General features: G+C 42.8%; 1 protein-coding gene across 1 annotated transcript in view; it reads right to left on the bottom strand.

Annotated features, from left to right (window-relative positions):
• Positions 1-527: 527 nt before the first annotated feature.
• The window catches only part of LOC119878056 (CTP synthase 2-like), a 71053-nt gene continuing 44905 nt past the window's right edge, over positions 528-26675 (bottom strand). Inside the window, exons 7-11 of the mRNA XM_038586895.1 lie at positions 24188-24243; positions 20846-20942; positions 15858-16002; positions 1809-1915; positions 528-738 (exon numbers count right to left, since the gene is read on the bottom strand). Coding sequence (XP_038442823.1) covers positions 1846-1915; positions 15858-16002; positions 20846-20942; positions 24188-24243 — 368 coding nt within the window. The 3' untranslated portion in view covers positions 528-738; positions 1809-1845. The remainder of the gene's footprint in view (positions 739-1808; positions 1916-15857; positions 16003-20845; positions 20943-24187; positions 24244-26675) is intronic.

Consider the following 26675-nt stretch of genomic DNA (forward strand, 5'->3'; position numbering starts at 1 on the left):
GCCCGGGTGGCTCCGTCTGTTAAGAGCCTGCCTTGGGCTCAGGTCATGATCCTGCTCTGGGATTGAGCACTGTGTCAGGCTCCCTGCTGAGGGAATTCTGCTTCGCCCTCTCCTCCTCTCCTCGTTGTGCTCTCTCACACTCTCACTCTCTCAAATCAATCAAAATTAAAAAAAATAAATAAAATGCTTATTAATTCCATGTTATGTGAATTCTGCCCCAATTAATATACATATATAATATATATTTTTATCCCCCCTTACATTCTGCCCGCCTGCGGCGAGGGCCTTACTTGCCACCCCCCACTCTTGGACTTGTTTAATTTTAACTAAAAATAAAGAGAGTGACAAACTGAAAGAAGCTTGGGCCACACAAAAATCTGGGATTGAGTTCCAGGTCACAGAATAACTCTTTTGACTCAAAATTCCCTATCATGTGTGCACAGGGAAGGTTCTGGAACCCGGATCCTCGCTCACCACCTGGACATCACCACACACCGGACAAAACACAAATACACTTTCTCCCCCACGAGGTTGTTGGGAAAAGTTTAATTGGCTACAGAAATTTGTGAGAACCAAAGGCCACCTCTAGAGTAAAAAGGGTGGTGGCCTTTTGGTTCTGGTTTCTCTATTATTAGATCTCCTTCGAAGGTCTACATCCATGTTTAGTGGAAAATAAAGGGATTCTTTAAGAGTGTGATTTCCTCAGTTCCTTCATCCTGGCTTCAATTACTTCAGAGCCTTAAAAAAAGAAGAAGAAAAAGAATGTAAGTATTAGCAACATTGGAAACTAAGACTGTAAAGTGCCTCCAGCTAGCCTTTGCACCATCTTGGTTTGCTCCTAAAGGACTTTATGTTTGAGGCAAACATAAATAGAGAGATGCTTTCTCTGGTGAACATGAATATCCTATCCCTAAGTGATATGAAGAGAGCTCATAATGGAGCGATTAACTCTTTACAGTTTCCAGAAGCTGCTGTCTATGAAAGAGAGCTGCTCATCCATTTCACGGCAGCCGTAACGCTGGAGTTATCCCAGGCACTATCAGCCTCAGAACTTGAATCTAATAAAGCTCTCCAGGCTGCTATCCTCCCTCATAAAGCCTAAAAGAGCCGTGGGAAAAATAAGCGGCCCTCAGAAGCCAAGCCAGTCTCAGGCATCTCCCTTCAAAGAAATAAAAGACCATTTTATTTCATACAAACCCAAGGAAATCTGTTTTTCCATGAATGACCTAAACCGGGGGTCACCAAACTGCTTTTGTAAATAAAGTTTTATTGGGACACAGCCATGCCCATTCATTCTTTTTTTATTGGTGTTCAATTTGCCAACATATAGCATAACACCCAGTGCTCATCCCATCAAGTGCCCCCCTCAGTGCCCGCCACCCAGTCACCCCCACCCCCCACCCGCCATGCCCATTCCTTTATGCTTTTCCCCTGTAATGGCAAAGCAGAATAGTTGCAACGGAGACCGCACGGCCCACAAATCCTAAAATATTTACTCTCCAGCCCTTTATGGAACACATTTGCTGACTTATTACAACTCTAACCACTATAGCCTCCATTTACAGGTGCTCTTACATATTTCTCCCCAGCCTCAGGTGCATTCCAGTTTCTCAAAAGTATGACTGGCCGTCAGGTCTGTCCTAACTATGACCTGGGATACTCCTATTTGACCGCTACCTATGCTGATCAAATAGGAGCATCCCGAGAGAGCAAAATCCTGCAAGGCAAGTCATAAGATGCTCCCTTCTCCACCAGGACAACAGCTTGTCTCTAAGACAGATAGAGAATACTTGAAGATTCCATCTTACCCTCTCAGGCAGTCCTGATTATTCCGAGTCATTAGTTTCAGCTTATTTCCAACTCAGCTATTCTTGGCTCTGAAAAGCTGTCATCACTGGCATCGCTGTATCTATCACTAGATCAAAAGAGGAGCTAATTTAGCAAGTTGTAAAAAACCCTGGACACTTACTGCATTTACAATTCCAAACACTTTTCATACTTAATATCCACTCAGAGAAAATGCCAAGGGATAGTCTACTAGCACTGTCTAGTCACTACAGAAAGAGGTGAGTCCAAACACACACCATGGTCTTTTTTCAGAGGAGCTGATTATTCGCTTGCATCTTAAGTTGGAAGTAAAATTTATAAAATCAGAAAATTTATAAAATCATTTCAATTTACATTAAAATTTATAATCTTCTGAAGACCACTAGTAGAGACCAGCAGCATTAAATTTTCCATTCCAACAAACATTCTCATACATCCAAAGCTTTGAGAACTAATTTGGGGGATTCCCTGGGTGCTCAGTGGTTGAGAGCCTGCCTTCGGCCCAGGGTGTGATCCTGGAGACCCGGGATCGAGTCTGGCGACAGGCTCCCTTGCATGGAGTCTGCTTCTCCCTCTGCCTGGGTCTCTGCCTTTCTCTGTGTGTCTCTCATGAATAAATAAATAAAAATCTTTTAAAATAAAAAAAATTTCAAAAAAGAAATAATTTGTATGCTATTTTCACATTAGAAGCTCTATAAGGGGCACCTGGGTGGCTCAGCAGTTGAGCGTCTGCCTTTGGCTCAGGTCGTGATCCCTGGGTCCTGGGATCGAGTCCCACGTTGGGCTCCCTGCATGGAGCCTGCTTCTCCCTCTGCCTGAGTCTCTGCCTCTCTCTCTGTCTCTCATGAATAAATAAGTAAAATATTTTTGAAAAGAAGCAGCAGCTTTATGGGATGCTCTGACTACGTCGAGCCACATATAGTATTCAATACGGGACCAATTACTGATATAGATACTGCCACGTTGGGTTCTGTCAGAGGTACACCTTCTCCATGACATAACCTTGCAATTATAGTTTTGCTTCGAGCCATAGGCTTAGGCTGGGGTTCCTCTTGCTCAGTTCCAAATAAATCAGCTAGTAGATCAACTCTACAGGAGTGCTACCAATCTGTAGAGGCGACGTTGCCAAGAAGTGTTTTCTGCCTGAACCATTCCTAGCCTTGACCAACTTTTTGCTGACCTATAGCAAATAAGTCTGAATTCCATAACATGTGAAAATCCATTTTTTAAAAAGATTTTATTTATTTATTCATGAGAGACACACAGGCAGAGGGAGAAGTAGGCTCCCTGAGGGGAGCTCAACATGGGACTCAATCCCCAGGCCCCAGGATCATGCTGAGCCAAAGGTAGACGCCCAACCATTGAGCCACCCAGACACCTCCCCATTCTTTTTTTTTTTTTTTTTTTTTCCTTTTTTTAAAGGAGGAAAGGGAACAACTGAAGAAATCCTATGCTGACAGGTTAGGAGACGAAGATTTACTCTACACATATGGAGCGAGTATCAATAAATACATAAACAGCAATGTAAAAGACAACCTCACTCTCCTCCCTGACTTTTGAACAAAATACTGGAAAGGCTGTGGGGGTGGGGCTGAAGTATGGAGAGGAGATAGAAGATTAAGGATTGGCAGAAAAGTCAAGATATGTTAGATAAACATAGAAATCAACAGAGTCTCAAAACAAGCAGAAGATACCTCTTACTTAGATTTTAGAGCAGGAAAATCACTTCTACTGTTACAAAAGGGTTTCCAATAAAGAAAACACAGGAATAACTAAAGAATGCTTTTTTAAAAAACTGCCCCCAAAAGTTGATTATGTCCTTCCTTATCCATGCACTCTCATTACACAAATGTCGAGTCCTTCCTGGTTCTGTGCAACAAAGAGGGAACTGGAAGTTGCGCTCAACTTCCTCTGGGAGAAGAAATGAAGGTTAGGGTGTTCAGTTGATTAACCCAGCACACAGCTCATTCGAGGTGGGACCAGAAGGCCCATCACACCAACCAAGGCCACAAGCTCAAGTCTTAGCTGTGCTGCAATGTACCCGCAGCACCTCGGGCCATGTCCACTGACTCCACAAGCAAGAAGGCCAAAGAGCCAAGGAAATTCCATTTTCTCAGGCATCAGATTTTATACTTGCTTTCTTCCCTACTTCTGAGCCCAGGGAAGAGTAAGGTGGACGCACATCTTCCCCCTCACACTCCTGGTTGTACTATTTATGAACCATGTACATTTGGACTGGTCACTTGACTCCTGAGAGTCTATCTAGAAAAAAAGAAGTAACAATACCCACAACCACATAAGGGCCAAAAGAGAATGTATATAAATGTGCTCTGAAGACTATATACAATTATAGGCTGTTGCTGTTTTTGAGAATTATGTATTTATAACATGAGGGCAGCCTGGGTGGCTCAGCGGTTTAGCACCACCTTCAGCCCAGGGCCTGATCCTGGAGACCAGGGATGGAGTCCCGCGTCAGGCTCCCTGCAGGGAGCCTGCTTCTCCCTCTGCCTGTGTCTCTGCCTTTCTCTCTCTCTCTCTGTGTCTCTCATGAATAAATAAATAAAATCTTTAAAAAATATATTTATAACATGGTATCTCTCAAAAAGTCATGGAAATAGAAAGAAGTCATAAAAACTGCCAATTGCGTGATTTTCAGAATTGTTTCTTGTACCAAATACTTCCCTGCCCACATTAGCCAGCAGACTTGGGTGGGTCTGTTTCCAACCTAACAGCTCTCATTTCTGTCTGATGGCTGGCTGCCCCAAACTCTGACAACACATCAAAATGACATAGGGAGACTCTGCTTGAGTTTACTCATTTCTAAGGCAAATGAGTGGGTTCACTGATTTTCTTTCATATGTGTCAGGAACCAGAAGTAGGACAATGAAATAAATCACGGCACTCAAGAACAGAATCATCAAAATAGGCCTTGCTGCTCAACGTGCTCATTTTAGGGCACCCAGGTGCCAACAAAAAACAAGTGCTAGAAATAAAATCTGGATCATCACCACACACAGAATAGCAGTGGCTCCCGCACGTTCAATAAAATGTGAGTACTCTGTGCTGCATATGACTTAGGGGTTCATTTTTGTTTCACACAGAACAAACTTAAAGAAGTCATAAGATATACTTGTCTGGGTATATTTTCACTTAATTCGCAACATCTCAGCTCTATCTTAAGACTAACCCATCTTTTTAAATAATCTTCTCTGTACACACACATGGGCACACACGCATTTCTCAGTAGAGAAAATTATTCGATATGAAGGTCTTACATGTTAAACTTTATGAAATGCCACAGAATACAGATCCACATGTGTGTGTCTTGATATATTTGAGGAGGGGAAGTTTTTTTTTTTTTTTTTTTTTATAAAGATTTTCTTTATTTATTCATGACAGACATAGAGAGAGAGAGGCAGAGACACAGGCAGAGGGGGAAGCAGGCTCCATGCACTGGGAGCCCGACGTGGGATTCGATCCAGGGTCTCCAGGATCGCGCCCTGGGCCAAAGGCAGGCGCCAAACCGCTGCGCCACCCAGGGATCCCGAGGAGGGGAAGTTTTAAACCTGCACTACCCAATATGGGAGCCACAAGCCACATGATGCTATCTGCAAATTTAATCCATTAAAAAATGGATTACAAATATCTACAAATTTAAATCCATTAAAACCGAATTGAATTGAAAATCTCACTCCTCACTCACACATATTAAGCTGCACTTCGAGTGCTCAGTATGTTACCAGGTCGCTCGGTTCTTGTCCCAGATACACCAAAGCATTGGAGACCCAAGACCAGAATGGGAACATAGGGTTGATTAAGTGGAGAAGTAGAGTACACTTTTTTTTTTAATGTTTATTTATTTATGATAGTCACAGAGAGAGAGAAATAGGCAGAGACACAGGCAGAAGGAGGAGCAGGCTCCATGCAGGGAGCCCGATGTGGGATTCGATCCCGGGTCTCCAGGGTCGCGCCCTGGGCCAAAGGCAGGCGCTAAACCGCTGCGCCACCCAGAGTACACTTTCAAGAGAGAAAGCAGGCCACTGCTAGAGCAAGAGGGGCAAGGGCCCCAAGAAGCTCTAGCTGCAACCTCTTAAACCTGCTTTCTGCATATGTAAATTTGGCTTTGATTGACATGTTTGATTGACAGCTGATGGTTACATAACATTTTTGTCTTCTGCGCATGCACCTACCCATGATGCATTCTGTTATGATCGTATTTGTTTATGTATTGTATATTTATGAGTTTCTAATGAGCTTTTGCTGTGACCTTAAGGACAAATTGTGCCTTTTGGGCGCATGCTCAGCTCTCAGAAGTCCCTTTGTGGCTTCTGAGCTGGCTCTGTGGCTAGGCCTTTCTGCTTCCGTTAGCCCTTAGAGGTGGCTCTGAAGGTGTGTGGCTGTTAACTCTCAGGGGTGGCTCTGAGGGTATTGGTAGCATCTGTTTTATCCCTCCTCCCTCATACCTAACTGCCCAACAAATAGTCATGTTGGGCTGGTGACTGTCACCTTGGGCAGTGTAGCTTATAGAACATTTCCATCATTGCAGAAAGTTCTATTGGATAGCACCAATTTTAAAACAAATGAATAGGGGGATCCCTGGGTGGCTCAGCAGTTTAGCACCTGCCTTCGACCCAGGGCGTGATCCTGGGGTCCCGGGATCGAGTCCCACGTTGGGCTCCCTGCATGGGGCCTGCTTCTCCCTCTGCCTGTGACTCTGCCTCTCTCTCTGTGTCTCTCATGAATGAATAAATAAAATCTTTTTAAAAATGTTAAAAAAAATGAATAATGATTTAAAAAACAACAAACTATAATCACCATCCAATGATTCTCCTTGTCACTCCTTAAAAAAATTTTTTTTAAGGTCTGGCTATCCACAGTTAATTAAAATCATGGCAAATGTCTCTCATGCATGCATGCACTCCCCAAATAATGGAAGTACTCTTTCCAAAAAGGTTTATATAATCTTTTTAAGCAGGCTCCAAGCCCAATATGGGGCCGGAACCCACAACCCAGAGGACAAGAATCACATGCTTTACCAACTGAGCCAGCCAGATGCCCCCTATATTATTTTTTACAAGATAAAATCAAAATCACCAACAGTGACTCATGGGAATCTCTATCCTTACAAAACCAGCTTGATTTATGAGACTTGTCTGCAACAATTTACATGCGGTTCTTTGACAAAAAAAAAAAAAGGTTTATCATAGTCATTTGTTTGTCAAAGATTCCTGGTTCCTAATAAATTCCCAATATAAGAAAACATATATATTCCAAGGCGCTAGGACAAGATATGGTAATGCCTCATATAGCCCACCTTTTATGCCACCCCAGGGGCAGCCATTAAACCACTTCTACTCCATTAACAGAAAGAGGTGATTGGAATTTTTAAAAATTTTGATGGCATACTTCGGATTCCCAGCATGCATGAGTTCCTGCAATACTTTGTATCAAAATCCATTTCATGTAGAAAAAGCATGTTTTAAAACAGGTTGCCATGCACACAGTTTTCTCCAAAGCATTGTTACTGCTACACTTACTTCCTTTTCAAAGAGCCCCTGGAAGCCATAAAATGTAAGAGCATTGGAATAAAAACTTACTATGCTTTGATGAGTTTTGCATTGAATAATAAATGGTAGACTACAACCCCAGCAGGGCATTAAAAGCACAGTAGTCTCTATCACTATTAACTCCATTCCTGGCTGGCACCATATCATCAGCACTGCAGTGGACCACCATCAATAAAGAGCACCTTTTAATCAACATTTAATCCCTAATGGAAAATGTACTTAAATGTGGTTTATTAGCAGCACTTTACCAAAAAAAAGTCTCAAGGTATGGAGTTGGTGACAAACAACAGTGCTGGTTTTGTTTTGTTTTTTTTTTTGTTTTTTGTTTTTTGTTTTTTTTTTAAATGGTGCTGTTTTAAAGGGTGTTTAAAAAACTGGTAAAAAAGAATCATTTTTTTCCAGTTCACTTTTGCTGGAAATGTAACAAAGGGGAAAATGTCATATTTTTATGTGAATTTAAAATTTACTAAGCACCAGGACGCCTGGGTGGCTCAGTGGTTGAGGATCTGCCTTCAGCTCAGGGCATAATCACTGGGTCCAGGGATTGAGTAACATATTGGGCTCCCCCATGGGGAACCTGCTTCTCCCTCTGTCTGTGTCTCTGCCTCTCTCTGTCTCTCACAAATAAAAAACTAAAAATATTTTTTAAAAATTTACAAAGCACCATCTCAACTATTCTTTATAGCAGCCCACAAGGATGAAGATCCTGAGGTTTAGAAGTAGAGACTTAGAAAAAAGTGCCTAGTAAGTAGCAAATCCAGAAATCAAATCCATAGCACCTGCTCTACTCATCCACCCTGTCCCCAAAGAAACAAACTATTTGCACCTGTTGGGGAGCAAGAATTTCCTGTTCTCTTTAAGATACTCCACCCTGGACTAGGCATAAAGGGAATGCGACAGATGAACAGAAGAAACCTGGAGGGACAGAAGTTTCTCTTAAGCCTTCAGGGTCTTTTTTTTTTTTTTTTTTTAAAGATTTTATTTATTCATAGAGACACAGAGAGAGAATGAGAGGCAGAGACACAGGCAGAAGGAGAAGCAGGCTCCATGCAGAGAGCCTGACGTGGGACTTGATCCAGGGTCTCCAGGATCACGCCCTGGGCTGCAGGCGGCGCTAAACCGCTGTGCCACCGGGGCTGCCCGCCTTCAGGGTCTTGATTGCCTTCAGCTCCAAACAGTCCACGTGCCAAAGCGGCATATTTTGACATCTGTCCCAAACCCCTTCAAACCTGGAATAATCTTTATGCCAAAGTGGCCCATCTTGGGGCTGCTTGCCTTTGGCCCCTGCACACCACACATTGCAAGAATGGTCCTTGACAACATCAACCATGCACCCTAAAGTTTAAGAAAAAAACAGGCAAGGTGATTCCAAGTTTAAAATAGCGCTGGGAAATACACATCAGATTCTTGCAGGGGGAAAGAGTATCTTACCCTCCTAGTCAAAGGAAAGAGGTACCCAAGGGGGAGATAAGTATGCCTTAGAGGGAGAAAGGCAGATGCTACAATCAATAGAGAGGCCTCCCCATGCCCAGGGTCAGGAATGATTCGGGGAACTAGCATCCTAACAAGAGATTGGTGTTCGCCTCTCACTAAGTAGTTCAGGAATGTATGTATATACACTGATAAATCAAGGGCCACAAAAGCAGTGTTAGCTGAGGCAAAGGCATTAAAAGCTTCTAGGGAGATCAAGGGACTGCAAGCTGTTCCCTATGGATTGGTGTGCATTTTGTTCTCTAAGTCAAGGGAAGCCACTGAGAGTTTTAAATTCCAAAATAATGTAGGAAGATGGATTGAGAAGAGGAAAGCTGAAGGGATAGAGACCAGATAGGAAGCTTTGTGGAAGGCAAGAGATGAAGAAGACCAGAACTAAGGTAAAATTAATGACAATCATTCCTACTCAGGGGCACCTCACTGGCTCAGTCAGTAGAGTGTGACTCTTGATCTCAGGGTTGTGAGTTCAGTCCCCATGTTACTGGCAGAGCTTACTTAAAAAATAATAATAATAATTTCCATTTAATTTCGCACCATAGACCAGACACTGTGCTAAGTGCTTTATACTTAGTATGAAACTTCATCTTCATTAAGTGGGTACCATGTCAAGTGGGTACCATTACCATGCCCTTTTTATAAAGAAACTGATGCAGAGAAGAGTGAAGTCACAGAACAGTGATTATAATCATGGAATGAACCATGTATGGATATAGAATAAAGATTGGAAGGAAATCCTAAAAATGAACACAGTGTGTTAGGCTGGTGGGTTTACAGGTCCTTTCTTTCTATTTTCAAAATCTTCTGCAATGCTACATCTAGAAGTCAACCAGAAAATATTTCCAAGCTGGAAGCCAGCATGTCACTTAGATGGAAAATCCAAAGAGAGTCACAGAAGAGAAACTAGAGACAATGGTGAATGAAAATGGTCACCTTCTCTCCCTGATTGCTGCCAGGACCCAAAGATAAAAACGGAGAGATAAGGATAAGCATGAAGGAGAGAATGGACTCAAATCCTAGGAGTACACAAGGTATCGGGAAATGGAAAGATCTGGCTCTGGGTATGTAGTTCCTTTAAGGGCCTTTTGATTATAAAGTAGTTTCAACTTTTGAGTTCGGCCTGAAAAAAGTCAAGCAAATATAGAGAATCACTGAGTAATTTCCCTTCTCGTTTCTGTACCAGACTGCTTCCTGTTTTGCCACAAAAAGTCGATTTCTCTGTACAAAAGGTAGTATATGTCAGGTGGAGGCATGGAATCCAGGGTCCTAAAACCTAGGATAAAATGCTGCTCAAATGTCTTGAAATCCTGGCTTTATACTTTAAAAATACATTACCTCAAAGAGCTGCATGTCTGTGAACTGCTGACTGCGCCCCATCTAAGTTCTTGCTTTCCAACATGGAACAAGCACTCTGCAAGCAGGAGAGTTTTACTCTGACCTGACATGTGGGCATGACAAATGGGCATGAGAAATGATAGCATCATCCAAACTGAAAGGTGTTTCTCAACTTGGTATGTAGGTGAGTGAGCCTAAGAGCCCTGCAGGGCAGCCCCAGAGAACCACGTGCTGGAAAAAAACCTCGGAATAACTTTGGACTCTGATCCCTCTTCTGTTTCCAGTTGCTTAAAAATGGAATTCTGAACAGAGATGATATATTCTGTTTCTAGATACTAAAGAACTCAAAATTACAAGCACCTTTGTATAGTCTATTTAGTATAAGCCTCTAATAATAGTCTTCTTATAATCACATGAAACAGTCTCATTCTATTAGATGATATGCCAGCAAAACCATGCAAATGTGCGGTCACCTTTTGTACGTGGGACAGATTATGTTTACATACCAGAGGAGAGAGCTCAGCAAAGAATTACAACAATCTCCCACTGGATTTGTTTTTTCTAAAACTGGCTTATTAGACTTGTGCATAAAAAGAGTTAACACAGCGGGCCTGAGGCTGCTATGTTTAGAAGGTCCTGCTTAAGGAGGGACTCAGGAACTTGACTTTCAGATTGTGTTCTCCATTAGCAACTGATAAGGTCATTTCACTGGGTGTAGGCTGATGTGATTTATGGTGAATGCTTGCTTTCCTTCTGAGAGTCTGGAATCTGAGTGGTTACTAGGTAGAGAATGCCTATGAAACCAGCCCCAATAAAAACCCTAAACTCTGAGTCTCAGATGGGCTTCTCTGGCCATAAACATCAAGCACATGTTGCTGCATGTTCACTGCTGAAGGGGAGGTGAGCTCTGCAGGACCTCTCATGGGAGGGAGGGAGCATAGGAAACCTGCAAATAGGTTTCTCCAGACCCCACTTACACCTTTTTTTCTTACTGAGCCAGCTGGGTATGCTTACTCTGTCACCGAAGTGAATTTTAACCATGAGTACAACTATATTCTGATTTCCTTCTAGTGAATCATCAAATGTGTGGGTCGTCTCGGGGAACCCCCAAAACAAAGCCTTTCAATTTGATTTGGCATGTACTTTTGAGTAGCTTATAAAAACCTAAAAAATACTATCCTAAAACTGTCATGCCTCTTGAACAGAAAACTACAAGTTGAAAACCGGGTGGAACTGGTCCTCATAACTGCTGCCACTCTATGGACAGCAGAGTAGCCAAGACTTCAGCTCTAGATCCCAAGACAATCATCTTACCGCAACTTCCCAGGCACTAAAAGAGAACTGTTCTCCACAGGCAGACCGCAGAGGTTATAGTTCAGGTGGACCTGCTCAAAGCCAAAGATTTTTGCATTCTGGGCTTTAAAGATGTCAGCTGCACATGTGCCATATAATTACATACCGTCAGCCAATTTCTGGGAAAGGAAGTCATTATGCTAGTGTTCATATTCCTTAGTACATTTGTTTATGGTTGATTACAGACAGTCATCTTGTTTGACAGAAATACAGTACCAAGCCCGCTCACATTAGAGACCGGCCATCAAAGCAGTTGTTTGCTTTTTTGACGTTTACTAATGCCACAGAGCTGGGCAGAGAGGGGTTGCAGTGCAAGCTTCCTCCAGAACCTGGGTATCTGTCACTGGGTTAACTCACGGTCACCATTCTTAGCTGGAAAACTCTCTTCGAGGTGTCAAAATTAGACTAGACCATATCCATCCTCCCCTGCTACCTACAGTTATTACTTTAACGGGTACTAAACAACCTCGAGTGCTGGGGAGCCAGGGACACCAAGATATATAAGGTGCTGGCTGCCCTCAAGAAATGCACCGGATCATAGCGGATATGTAGGAATTCTCTACCACGGAAGCCTGCTATTCTGCTATAATTCCAATAGCAGTAGCTGAGTTATATTAAGAAGTCTTTCCTTCTCCTCGAGACACACTGAGTCTTGCTCAGGAGTTGCTAGCAAGCAACAATTTTTCTCTGCAACTGCTGGTAAGCTGCACCCAGAGACCACCATCCCCCCTCCACGGGAATCAAGGGGCCATCTAACACACAGGTGGCCAGTCCACACAGACTAGGTAACACTTGTTCTTAGCTGTTGCTTGCAAACAACCAACCAGTCTGGTGTGACTTATTTCTCCCAGCCATCTAACTTCCTCCACTGTCACTCTCCTTTTACATGCCAGCACCTGAAATGATGGAGACTACGAAGTGGCTGAGCAGGGTCACAGCACACATGCGACATGAGACCACACTGGTATTCCCAATCTGCTGCATAGGCCACGCAGTGTCAGAGCACAGGGAGCTCTCTCTTCGCATGCAATCTCATGCACAACCATGCCACACGAGCCTGATAAAGTGCAGCTGCTCGGCTGAAGCAGGGAAGAGCCCGGGGTCCCCTCACCTGCTCCTCCTCACGGCAGCCCAGACTGCAGCTCCGCTGGGCACCGTTTGAAAACCAAAGCCCTGGTTCAAGGGTGCAAGGAGTGAGCATTCATTCAGTAAGACACCCAACACGGAAGTATGTAAAGCTGTTCCCATTTGAAAACATGGGTAGGGGCAGCCCCAGTAGCTCAGTGGTTTAGTACCTGCCTTCGGCCCAGGGCATGATCCTGGAGACCCGGGATCAAGTCCCACATCGGGCTCCCTGCACGGAGCCTGCTTCTCTCTCTCCCTCTGCCTGTGTCTCTGCCTCTCTCTCTCTCTGTGTCTCTCATGAATAAATAAATAAAATCTTAAAAAAAAAGAAAGAAAGAAAAAAAGAAAACATGTGTAAAAGAAATGAGAGACAGCTGTGAGCTTCTCCTAGCAAAGTAATGTCACAAAGAAGCGAGCTTGTGTAACACAAGCACACGCATACACACCAGACACCTCTCCTGGAAGCTCTCTACTGCAACATCACAAGGGTTATTTGCTAGGATGAGTGTCAGCAAAGGTAATCTTCTAAACGATATATATCCAGTTACTGTGGTAATAACCCTTCCTAACCCTTCTCTGATTCTGGCTAGCTCCACCCACTTTGCAAGTTATTGCATCCAATATTCTCGAATGAGAAGTAAAGATACACATTCTCCCCAAACTAATATTTAAATGTAAGGAAATTTTAACGAAAATCCCTAAGGGATTTTTAAAATTTGAACCTAATTTTAAAAATCATTGTATAATTCATCTGGAAAAATAGCAAAATATATATTTTTAAAAGTTTAATAATGGGGGATCCCTGGGTGGTGCCTGCCTTTGGCCCAGGGCACGATCCTGGAGACCCGGGATCGAGTCCCATGTCAGGCTCCCTGCATGGAACCTGCTTCTCCCTCTGCCTGTGTCTCTGCCTCTCTCTCTCTCTCTATGTCTATCATAAATAAATAAATCTTTAAAATAAATAAATAAAAATAAAAAGTTTAATAATGGGCGTAGGGTAGATAAAGTCTTGATTTACAGTAATGCTATGATAATGAAAAGGGTGATAAGGGTTCGAAATAAGAGAAAAATCATCAGTGGAACAAAACAGAAATCCTTCCAACTTATTAACCATGGGGATAGCGGGCGGGAGTGTGTGTGTGTACAGATCGTACCTTACACACTATGCCAATTATCAAGTACATATAGATTACAGATTTTTTTTTTTAAGATTTTATTTATTTGAGGGATGCCTGGGTGGCTCAGCGGTTGAGCCTCTTGCCTTCAGTCCAGGGCGTGATCCTGGAGTCCTGGGATCGAGTCCAGCATCAGGCTCCCTGCATGGAGCCTGCTTCTCTCTCTGCCTCTCTCTGAATCTCTCATGAATAAATAAACAAAATATTAAAAAAAAAGATTTATTTGAAAGAGAGAGGAGAGAGAGAGAGAGAGAGAGAGAGGAGAGAGAGAACACACAAGCCAGGGCAAGGGGAGGGACAGAAGGAGAGGGAGAACCAGACTCCTTGCTGAGCAGGGAGCCTGATATGGGGCTCGATCCCAGGACCCCGAGATCATGACCTGAGCTGAAGGCAGATGCTTAACGGCCTGAGCCACCCAGGCACCCCAGATTACAGATTTAAATTGTAAAATTGAAACCATGAGAGTGCTAGTGAAAAACAAATGGGCTAAAACAAAACAAAACAAAACAAAAAAACAAATGGGCTGCTTTTATATGATATTTTTGAAAGGGAAAGAAAGATTTTAGGTATTATACTAAAGGAAAAATCCATAAAAGTTAAAGATCTAACTGCATAAACTTTAAAAAAACATAAATAGGGGTGCCTGGCTGGCTCAACCAGTGGAGCATGCAACTCTTGACTTCAGGGTTGTTAAGCCCCACATTGGGTGTAGAGATTACTGAAAAATAAAATCTTTTACAAAAAAACATAAAGACTATATAAAGTCCTTCTTTATAACTTTTTTTTTAATTAATTTTTCTCTTCCCTTTTTTTTTAAATTTTTATTTTTTTTAATTTTTATTTATTTATGATAGTCACAGAGAGAGAGAGAGAGAGGCAGAGACATAGGCAGAGGGAGAAGCAGGCTCCATGCACCAGGAGCCCGATGTGGGATTCGATCCCGGGTCTCCAGGATCGCGCCCTAGGCCAAAGGCAGGCGCTAAACTGCTGCGCCACCCAGGGATCCCCCTTCTTTATAACTTTTAAAAAAGATTTTATTTTATTATTTTTTTTTTTTTTAAATTTTTTTTTAATTTTATTTATTTATGATAGTCACATAGAGAGAGAGAGAGAGAGAGAGGCAGAGACATAGGCAGAGGGAGAAGCAGGCTCCATGCACCGGGAGCCTGACGTGGGATTCGATCCGGGGTCTCCAGGATCGCACCCTGGGCCAAAGGCAGGCGCCAAACCGCTGCGCCACCCAGGGATCCCCTAAAAAAGATTTTATTTATTTATTCATGAGAGACAGAGAGAGAGAGAGAGATAGAGAGAGAGAGGCAGAGACACAGGCAGAGTGAGAAGCAGGCTCCATGCAGGGAGCCCGATGTGGGACTCGATCCCGGGATTCCAGGATCACGCCCTGGGCTGAAGGCAGACGCCCAACCGCTGAGCCACCCAGGGATCCCCAAGTCCTTCTTTATAACTCCTTATGGAAAATGAAAACTATCATTAATAACTTCAAAGGCAAACAAACCCAGTTTGAAAAAGTATTTGCAACCTAACAAAGGATTAATGTCCTTTATATATAAAGAGCTTACCAATCAGTAAGAAAAAGGATATAATAGCAAAAGGAAAAATAGAGCAGAGGGTATGAACAGGCTATTCCTAAAAAAGCAAATAAACGTATAAAATATTTATATATATTCATTAATCAGAGAGTCAACAAAAGTAAAGCCCATTTTTCACCTATCAAAATGACAAAATTTCTAAAATAATACCCAGCATCAGCATGATTCCCAAAGTCGACATGTTACTGATGTTAGATATGAAGAAATTATTTTCATTCGGAGAAAAAATCAGGATCATTAAGAAAGAAAAAACCCTACTCTTCGCTTTACAAAAATCCTGTCATGATGTTTGATTTCAAGAGAAACCTAAAATGTCAAGAGAAACCTAAAATGTTGCTAAGGGCAGCTCGGGTCGGTGCTGAGAGCAGTAAGCTGGTTACCTAGAAGACAGCTTGCATCCCTGTTGCAAGTAGCCATGCAGGTTCCCGGTTGCCGCAAGTAATAGGCCCAGGTACGGAGGAGAAGGCTTCAACGGCCTAGAAGAAAACTCAGGATGGAATTGGACACCAACAAAATAGGGATGATCTGAAATGAGAATAATCATGATGTGACTGAAGCAGACAAACAGAGAGCTGCTTTCAAGGTCTTATCTTTGAATAAGAAAACACATCAAATGGTAAGATAATGAACCCGTTACCATCACCAACAGCTCCCCTCATGAACCGTGTTCACAGCAGAATTTCAAGCTGCAAAACACATCTCGCTTAATAAGAGATCTGGCATTTTATCTGTGCAAGGTGTTAGAGTGAGCAAAATTAAGCAACATTTTTGAAAGGCGAGACGAATTCTGCTTGCCCAAAGTTTTTTGAAGGCCCTTGGTAGATGTATGTTGACTCCATTCCCATGGTATCCCTCACACTGTAGGGCGAACTGTAGGTCGTTCTGTCTCTTAGCTGGCCTCTGGCCGTCCCCTCCAAGGTTGTTTCCGGTCTCAAGGGAAGAGTCCCCTGAGAATGCAGCAAGCACAACTACTTTTCCAGTCACAGCTTTAGGTTGGATATTTATCAGGGGTGGCTCCATGAAACGGAACTGGCACCCCTATTTCACCCTATGCCAACTTATCACCTGTGATTTAGAGTCTCAGAGTGATAAAAGGATGGCCTTTCAACATGTTAGTGGTGGTTATGGCTTGAGGTGGTAAGAGATCAAGATATTTTTATTTTCTTTCTTACACTTTTCCTTATTGCGTGAAACTTTTCCATGACTATATGTTATTTACATTATGGGGGAGAAATTAAGTGATTTTCATACTGAGGTTGTAAAAAACTCCTGTGTGAGCCATTCAAGTTCTCCTAAATGGAATAGGAACAGAAAAGTAGCTTTACCCAGCTGCTTTTAAACACACGAATCCCCTTTGGGATTGGAAAAAATTAAATGGGCAACATTTCGAAATCTGGGTAGAATTTTTACAGGATTACAAATTCCTTCCCCCAATCAGATCTCTCAAAAACTATGTTTTGGATTTTTGCCCCCCAGATTAGGAAGCAACTTCTAATTAGAAATCAGACAACTTGGCAGCCCGGGTGGCTCAGCGGTTTAGCGCCGCATTCAGCTCAGGGCATGATCCTAGAGTCCCTGGATCAAGTCCCACGTCAGGCTCCCTGCATGGAGCCTGCTTCTCCCTCTGCCTCTCTCTCTCTCTCTCTCTCTCTCTCTTTCTGTCTCTCATGAATAAATAAATAAAAAATCTTAAAAAAAAAAAAGAAATCGGACAACTCTCTAATCTCATAATTACTATAGTACAGAGCATGGTCAGGGCTGTATTTCCTACTTCAAAAATCATTTTAATTGCTATGTATATCAAACCAACGATGACAGAATGTAAGTTTTATGGGGAGGGGAGTAAATATAACTTTGTAACTTTCAACAAGATGCTTTATAAAATGATCTGAAAATCTAGCATGGAATTCAAAGTCACAAATTCCCCTCACTTACAATTGGAGACCCAAAGCTCCTACTACAATAGTAAGGAAATGACGACTGAATGGAAATGCCCACTATCGTGAAGTTCTCATTTAAAGCTCTGCTATACAAAATGGTAGCTCTTAGCCACATGTGGCTATTTAAATTCATTCAAATTAGCTGAGCACACATCCAGTATTCAGTAGCCACACATGGCTAGTGGCTACCACACTGAACAGGGCAGAGTAGTCCATCATTGCAGCAAGTTTCACTGGACAGCTCTATGTCCAGAAAGATCCAGCGTGGAAATCCTGTACATCACATCTAGGAAGAAGCCTCCTTAAATGAGAGGGACACTCAGGTATGAAAGCCTGGTGAGGAGAATGCCACCTTCTTCCAGGAATGTGTCCTCTCAAGTAAAAGAAGAAAAGAAATGAAGCAAGTAGCTTTCAATTTAAGATGCAATGGCTCTTACAGCACAGCATCTAGGGATGTCTTTGAAAGACAGACAGTAATTGTGCTTTTGTACAACTGCAGACAGAAGCTACGCAGTGAATAATGTCATGGCTAGGGACAAAATATTTGAATGAATGGACCACTGTTCTGAATCACTTTCTCCAAAAGAGTCCCGTAGGTCAATATGAGGAAAGAAAGAAAAAGTTTCTATTTTGATGGTGTTCTATCAGTCAGATAAAGTATCTTTTAGATAGTGCTCTTAATTGCTTTGAATCACATTCTGACACTATAGTAATCTCAAACTTTATTGTTCCTTTTAGAATTCCTTTAGGAATGTAGAGATTCACGGATATGCTTCTAGGGGTAGCTAAGATCAGAATCTCCTGGGGAATTTGCCTTAATAAACTGAATTTCCTTGCAATCAGCTTTTAAAAAATGGCAGGATTTTACGGCGTCTCTCATTTCCTTTCCAACACCCGTGAAATTTGGAAGTGTCAATGGGAAACTAAATCCATGCAATGAAAGAGGCATCTAAGGATTTGCTGACAATAAGGAGGGCCAGGAGAATTAAAAGAAAGTAAGTACTTGAATGAAGTAAACAAACAGTAATCTGCTTAAGAAATTCTCTGCCCTCTCCCATGCCAGAAAGCTTTAAGAGACTTCAACCCTGACCAGGGATCTGCACTATAAAAATTCTAAATGATGGGCATTTCCATTAGAAAGACTATAGGAGGGATGCCTGGGTGGCTCAGGGCTGATCCCGAATCTGGGATGGGGTCCCACATGGGGCTCCTTGTGGGGAGCCTGCTTCTCCCTCTGCCTATGTCTCTGCCTCTCATAAATAAATTTTAAAAATCCTTAAAAAAAAAAAAAAGACTATAGGAAATACATCCTTATCTTCTAATTCAAAACTTCAGGCATGGATTGATAATCTTAGGTGGAATGTCTGGTGAAAAGAAGAAAAACAACATCCACCAAGGCAGTGGCAGGACCTGGTTTGGCTCCAGGCCCACCTGTGACTAGCTGGACAGCAAAGACAACATCTTTGCACCACAGCCTCCTTCTCTGTAAAGTGAGAATAACGTCACCCATCTTGTAAGTTACATAAGCCCCGCAGGGCATCTAGTGAGAAGCATCTAGTGAGCGTGCTCTTAATGTCCACTGCTTTCCCTCTTTGAGGGTCCAAGTAACACGTTACTGCATTCAAAGAAGCCTTTGCCGACTTTAATTCTGCTCCCTGCCTGGGACCCCCTGAAGAACCTAAACAGATTCCAGACAGAAAAGGAAAGGGACAGAGAAAAGGAATTTTAAGTAGAGGATGGTGACAGGGGCTAAGATGGTAAAAGAAGTAGGAAATTTAGAAGAGTAAGGCCAGAATATCTGGAGCCTAAAGAAGATAGGTTGAAAGGTAGGTTCTAGGAAATCATGCTACCATTTTTATAGTATCCTGTACAAACTAAGCATTCGATAAATGAGAGTGGTTTATCCACCAAATTCGTGTCACATGCACTGCACAGAGCCCCATCCTCCTTGGGAGGTGCTGTGGAGGGAAGGGCCTGGAGGCAGAAAGGAGCTTTGGTACCGCTCTGGGTCTGAGTCGCCATGCGTTGGGATGACGGGGAGAGGGATGGAAATGCAACCCCAACTCAATCTTTCTAGAGACAGAATCTACACAACTTGACAACTGATCACAAGTTGTGGGTATAAAGGGGAAGAGGAACTAAGTAAGTCTAATTTTAAGCCTGATGGTCTAGGACAGTGGTTCCCAACCAGAGGCGAATGTGCCCCTCAGAGACACTTGGCAATGTGTGGAGATGGTTTTGGGTGTGCGACTTTGGGCAAGGAGGGACAATGCTACTGGCATCCGGTGGGTAGAGGCCAGGGACGCTGCCAAATATCATATGGTGCACAGAACCACCCCCACTGCAAAGAATGATCCCCCTCCCCATGCCAGTGGTGCCCCCTCTCCTGAACAGGGAGACTGAGGATGACTTAGCAGAAATAGTCAGGAGGAACAACTAATTTGGAAAGCATGCAAACTTAGTTTTAAGTAAATGGAATTGGAAGCACTAGAACATCCAGATGGACAAACCGGTCAAGCAGGCACCTGAACATGTTAGGTTCAAGTTAAATGAAGTGTGTATGTGTGGATCTACAACAGGGGTTGGCAAACATTTCTGTAACAGGGGCCAGGCAATAAGTAATGTTCAAGACAGAGCTGGGGTCAGCAGTAAGCATGGGCTTACTATGTATTTGCAGCTCTGAATGAGAAAACTGTCCTCTGTGTCATCAGTGATGGTGGATGGTTTGCACCTAGGCTCTTGAGGGAGTCCCAGCCCACACATAAACAACTTCTTCGGCGGTCTTCCTCAACAGAAGTCACCATCCCCTTGTGCCATGTTTGGTCTTACTAAGAACTTCCCTGGGTGCAGTGACTAGTGTTCACAAGTCAAACAACTGGCCCACACTTGACCATGGAGCATAAGCGGTATGGAAAGGCAGATTCCAGGTAGAATGAGGGGCCAGGCTCTACATACAACAGACATCAAAACCAGTCACCAGTAGTGGGGTGGGCACCGGGCCATTCTTCCTCAAAAGAGAGAGAAAGGAGAGTGCTACTCAATGGTGGGCCACCTGCCTTGCCCAGAGCAAGTAACCTAGAGGCTAGCAAGAGGAGGAGGCCCAGAAATGGGGCAAGGATGGTAAGGAAGCATACTGCTAGGAGAACTGGTAGGCTCGGAGCAATGTGTCATTTTATGGTAGAGTCAGACTAGTGGGCCCCAAAGTGATTGGGATTATAAGTGGCTTGTTTTTTTCATGTACTTTATATTTAGTCATATTGTTTAAATTGAGTTGCGTATTTATTTCAAAGGAGAGAAGAAAAGGAGAGCAAACAAAATGAGTCTCAACGTAGATCTTCACATATGACGACAAATGATATTTTCATATATAACAACAATGAGACGTTAGTTTACCAGGAAAATTTTCAAAAACAAAGAGCCCCACTTACTTGCCAGTTCAATGATTTCCATCCTCTCTCCATCAACATCCTGACCTACAAAACTTAAGTCGTTCTGCTCCAACTGACTGATCAGGCTTGGGTTCACCTAAAAAAACAAGAAATTAAATTAAGACTTTGGGCAGCAGAGCCATACAGACATATCAGCTTATGAAAATGTCCTCTGTCAACTTGAATACAATTTTCTTAAAAAATAAATAAAAGAAAATAAAAATAAAAAAGAAAATGTCCTCCCATCAATTGGGTGGGGATTCCATTTCAGTGATGCTCTTTACTAGTAGTTAATTTCTATATCCCACCCCCAAAGCCTATTTTTAAACTCATGATGAACCTGAGAAACAGTCTAATCACAGCCCCTAAACCTGAGAGGCCCACCTTCTGTTGCTCAAAGATGAGATTCAAAAAGTAAGACTGTGACACAGATATTCTGACTTGGAACCTTGAGATTAGCTATTTATAGCCATCACCATATTTGCTTCTTCCCTTGAGTTATGTGTAATTAACTGTTTCTCCCCAAATCACAAATCTCCTTGAGGATTGAAACTGTCTTATTTCCCTTGTGACTAACCTCAATGCTTCCTTCACACATAGTTACATAAAAGCTCTAAGGTGATGCTTGGAGCAATTTTTCTGCGTAGAATATTGGTAATAGACGACAACTCTATGGCCTGGTGCACAGCTCCTTCCCTCACTCATTGCATCCCTAGTCCTTTCCCAAACTTTTTAGCTTCTCCTTCACAGAAAGTACTAACTCATCTAAAATCAAAGTGGGGTCCTGCCTGTCCTCCTCAATCTTAACCCCATATGTTTTTATTTTTTAACATTAGGCTAATTCTCACAATTTATAATTATTTTTCCTTTTTTCAACAGTTTTATTGAGATATAATTCACATACCATCCAATTCACCCACTAACAGTGTACAAACTCAATGGTTTTTAGCACATTCATAGAGGATTTCAGCCGTTGCCACAATCAGTCCAGGAATATGCCCTATCTCCTCTAACCATCATCCCCTAATCCCCTCATCACCTCCCCATCAGCCCTAGGCAACCACTAATCTACATTCTGTCTCTTCAGATTTGTCTGTTCTGAGCATTTCATGGTAATGGAACCATACAGTATGTAATCTTTTATGACTGGCTTCTTTCACTTAGCTAATGTGCTTTAGCTTCGTCTCTATAGTAGCATGTATCAATATTTCATTTCCTTTTATTATCAAATAATTTCACTGCATGGATAAACCACACTTCATTTACCCATTCATCAGTTGATGGACATTTGGGGTGTTTCTGCCTTTTTTTTTTTTTTTTTTTTTAGCTATTATGGCTAATGTTGCTTTGACCATTTGTATATAAGTTGTGTGCATGCACGTTTTCATTTCTCTTGGGTTATATATCTAAGTATGGAATTACTGGGTCATATGGTAACTCTAGCTTTAACTTTTTGAGGAGCTGCTAAATGATATTCCATTTTACATTTTACATTCCTACCAAGAGCATGTCTTTACCAACACTTGTTATTGTCCGTCTTTTTTTTTTTAATTGTCCGTCTTTTGATTGTAGCCATCCTAGTAGGTATGAGGTGGTATTAGTGGCTTTGACTTGCATTTCCGTGATGATGAGTGACGTTGAACATCTTTTTATTTGCTTATTGGCCATTAGTATATCTTCTTTGGAGAGATGTCTATTCAGAATCTTTGCCATTATTTATTATTCAGTGGTAAGAATTCTTTATATATTCTATATAGAAGTACCCTATCTGATATGTGATTTCACCTGTACTTATTTTATCTGTTATCTTATTTTTTGTCCTGTCCATTAGAATGCAAGCTCCTGAACAGGAGAGAGGCTGTGTGTGCCTTTCCCCCTTCCATCTCCAGTGCATATCAGATACAAAATAAATATGAAGGAATGGATGGCCACACAACCATGTGCACAGTAGTTCTTGGACCTTCTGGCTACCACCTGGGCAAAGCACCAGTTGGGCCAGTTCCCAATGGAAATAGGACCAAAAATGGCCTATACTCAGCAAATTGGTCTCTAATAGTAGTACCTACCCAGAATCAATTCCCATTGATCCTCCCTCAAAATAGAACCCTGGACTTTTTCTAGCATCTACTCCACCTCCACATGGCCCATGGGACACCATCTCCCCCATTCTCTTTTTTTAAGATTTTACTTATTTATTCATGAGAAACACAGAGAGAGAGGCAGAGACACAGGCAGAGGGAGAAGCAGACTCCATGCAGGGAGCCCGATGCGGGACTCAATCCTGTGACTACATGCCCTAAGCGGAAGGCAGACACTCAACCACTGAGCCACCAAGCATCCCATCTCCCCCATTCTAGAAGTTGGTCCTGCTAGTCTAAACCAAACATCATAAACCTATTCCTCTTGGTTGATGAATGATACAAGAACCCAGGTTTAATCCTGGTTTAGCTTTGCCCTTGCTATGGTTACCAGTTCATAGGAGGGCAGATAATTGTACTGATCCAATCAGACTGAAGAAAAACTTCCATGTCTAGGAGAGATAGATGCATGTTGCCTCAGCTGCTGCTGGTAACCAACTTGCAACTAGGAGGGAGACCAGCCAAAGGGCAAGGCAAACACACAGAGAAAAGGTAGGGCCAAGAGAATCCCACAGAAAGTAGAAGCCCTGATCATACCATGCCTAGAGCCTGCCCAGCCTCTGAACTACCTATTACCTAATATAACAAATTTCCTTATTGTTGAGGCTGGTTTGAGTGAATAATGAGCAGGGATTTTGTTTCTTCCTAGCTGAGAGCATCATAATTGATACTCCAATAATCCTGGTATAGACAGTCTGCATTTTAGGGAACCTGTTTCTCATGTGACAATCTCAACAATAACTCTTATTAATCATACAACACTAAGCCTCAAGCTCAATGTAGACTTCCAAAGAGGTTCCTAAACCAAGAATCCATTATGTGATAGCCCGAGATGCATCCCTATCCCGAGAGGCATATGGTTTAGAAGAGGCAAGTTCCCTTTTCCCAAACCTGCCAAAAAAAGGGCGGGAGTTTAAAAATAAGGACAATGACCCTATCTTAGTCTAGGAGACAACAGTTAGGGTAACCTAAACCCTGATATGTCCTGTGTGCGGATACTTAGAGATTTTGCCTTTGAAAAGCCAAAAAGGACAGAGGGTCCCTGCCTCCACTTGCCCCCTCTGGTTTTTTTGGCCTGACTCTGACTCCCGAGCCCGATGGATACCACTGAGCTGGACACTTTTTCCAGAGGTCTATTTGTAATCACTGGAGTTCCTCGAACTAAGCATCTACATTCCACAGTAATTCAGTGTGTAGGCCATACCTCATACCGATGTCTGTGTCTTTCTTCTATAAAAGGAACATCACCATAAAGTTTCCCTGTAAAGATACAAGAGTGAAATTAATATCAAGGTAATCAGCTTTGGAACCACATCCAGAACATATGTGTGGAGGATGTCTCTTTGATCTCTATCCATATGTCAGAGGCCTAAAAATTACCTGGACTCCAGACAGTAATCTAGATTTTCTTCTAGAAAAGCAATAGCTTCTCTGAAACCCTGAAGCAATTCTCAAGTAAGCCATCACGACTGCATAAAGGGAAGCCCTCTGCTACACAAGTCCACCATGGAGTCCAACAGACATGCCCTCCTTTCCTACACCTGCCTGCAGTACTGAGAGACGGAGTAACGTTGGCACCACCGCTCCTATGCAGATTCCTTTTTTTTTTTTAAAAGATTTTATTTATTTATTCATAGAGACACAGAGAGAGAATGAGAGGCAGAGACACAGGCAGAGGGAGAAGCAGGCTCCATGCAGAGAGCCCGACGTGGGACTTGATCCAGGGTCTCCAGGATCACACCCCGGGCTGCAGGCAGCACTAAACCGCTGCGCCACTGGGGCTGCCCTCCTATGCAGATTCCTAACAGGGCTCACGTTACAAAAGAAGAAAATGAAACCAAAGGAATGGAAATGAAACAGAAGGACTTGCCCAAAGCCCCACCCCACTAGCTGCACAGTTTGATCTTGAGCCCAGGCCCCCTCACACCTGGTCCATGCTTTCTCCACCACCCCAGCTGCCTCTGTGTATTGGCCAAATTGGTTTACACCCTGCCTTTAAAATATGCCTGTCCTTTGACTCTAAAAATTCGACCTCTATGAATTTACCCCAGAAAATAGAAACAAAGACAGTTTACCACAAAGATGTGCACTACTACATTACTTAACAGCGAACAATTGGAAACAGACTGAGCAGCAGGACTAGAGGACTGCTAGGTTAAATGAGAGGATTCTTTTTTTTTTTTTAACACCAATGATTCGTTCTTTTTTTTTTTTTTTTTAAGATTTTCTTTTATTTATTCATGAGAGACACACAGAGAGAGAGGCAGAGACACAGGCAGAGGGAGAAGCAGGCTCCATGCAGGGAGCCCGACTTGAGACTCAATCCAGGGTCTCCAGGATCACGCCCTGAGCCAAAGGCAGGCCTTCAACCGCTGAGCCACCCAGGGATCCCAGACACCAAGGATTCTTAACCAGGAGTGCGTGGCTGATGATCGTGTGTTGCTAAAACATGCCCGTGTCACTGTGGGTGTTGCAGCCCAGAGTGAGGCACGTTGGGCACGACCTCTTTGGCAACAGGCACGGCAATGACTGGGCTGTCCAGTGACTGCAGTGTCAGGTGGATAGGAATGGCTGCCGTCACAGGACCCTTCTCAAGAATAGGCCCCACCGGATCACGTGGGGAAGCAGGATGGCACTACCATCACATGGGTGATGGCACTGGAGCAATGGGAGGGACCAACAGCCATTCCCTCGGCACCAGCCCTCATGATGCAGACCCCTGGCACACACCCAAGGGAGGAGAAGACCTGCCAACGGCGCTGGAACTCATCGTCCAACTCCAACAGAATCAGCAGCCGTGCTTGGATCAGTAGGCAGGGGATTATCAGACTATAAGATGTCACAAGGCTGAGGAGCAGGATGTTTCAACCAAGAGAGACCAAATGCTTCATGTCTCCTTTGAGCTTTTGACTTGGATAAAGAAAGCGCACCCCGGTTATGCTCTCATATGACCCCATATGATCATTGATCACGACTGAACTTCTATTTTGCAATTTTGTCCATATAGACACAGCTCTTTCGGGATAATGTTAATAACAGTGAATATTTACCACATGCATTTGAGGAAAATTGGAAATATTGGGGATAGGGAGCTACTCTGGGAGAGCTCCAACACGCCACTGAAAGGGGGGTCATTCAAGACTGAGCCTTTGTTCTCAAACTATTGGTTCATAAAAATGAAAGGAAAAATGGAAACTAAAAGCACAATAATGTCCCATTGGAAAAAACAGAAGCATATGTATCATTGTGAAGCTACAAGAAAAATCATTTGAAAGCTCTGGACCAGGGACGCCTGGGTGTCTCAGCGGCTGAATATCTGCCTTTGGCCCAGGGCATGATCCTGGGGTCCCTGGATCGAGTCCCACATCAGGCTCCCTGCAGGGAGCCTGCTTCTCCCTCTGCCTGTGTCTCTGCCTCTCTCTCCCTCTCTCTCTCTCTCTGTGTCTCTCTCATGAATAAATAAATAAAATCTTAAAAAAAAAAAAAAAAAAGCTCTGGACCTAACTTTGAGAGGATACTGATTCCCTTATGACCTCTGACTTCGTGACTGAGCTTTTCTTCCTATGGTCCAAAACTTCTCTGCTTTCTCCATTACAATGGATGAGTAAGAAATCCAACAGTAGCCTGCCAATATTAACAGATGGTGAAAAATATAACAAACATCTCCAAATTAGGATATAAGGAATTCTATC

This window comes from Canis lupus, chromosome X (genome assembly GCF_011100685.1).
Source record: "Canis lupus familiaris isolate Mischka breed German Shepherd chromosome X, alternate assembly UU_Cfam_GSD_1.0, whole genome shotgun sequence".
NCBI lineage: Eukaryota > Metazoa > Chordata > Mammalia > Carnivora > Canidae > Canis > Canis lupus.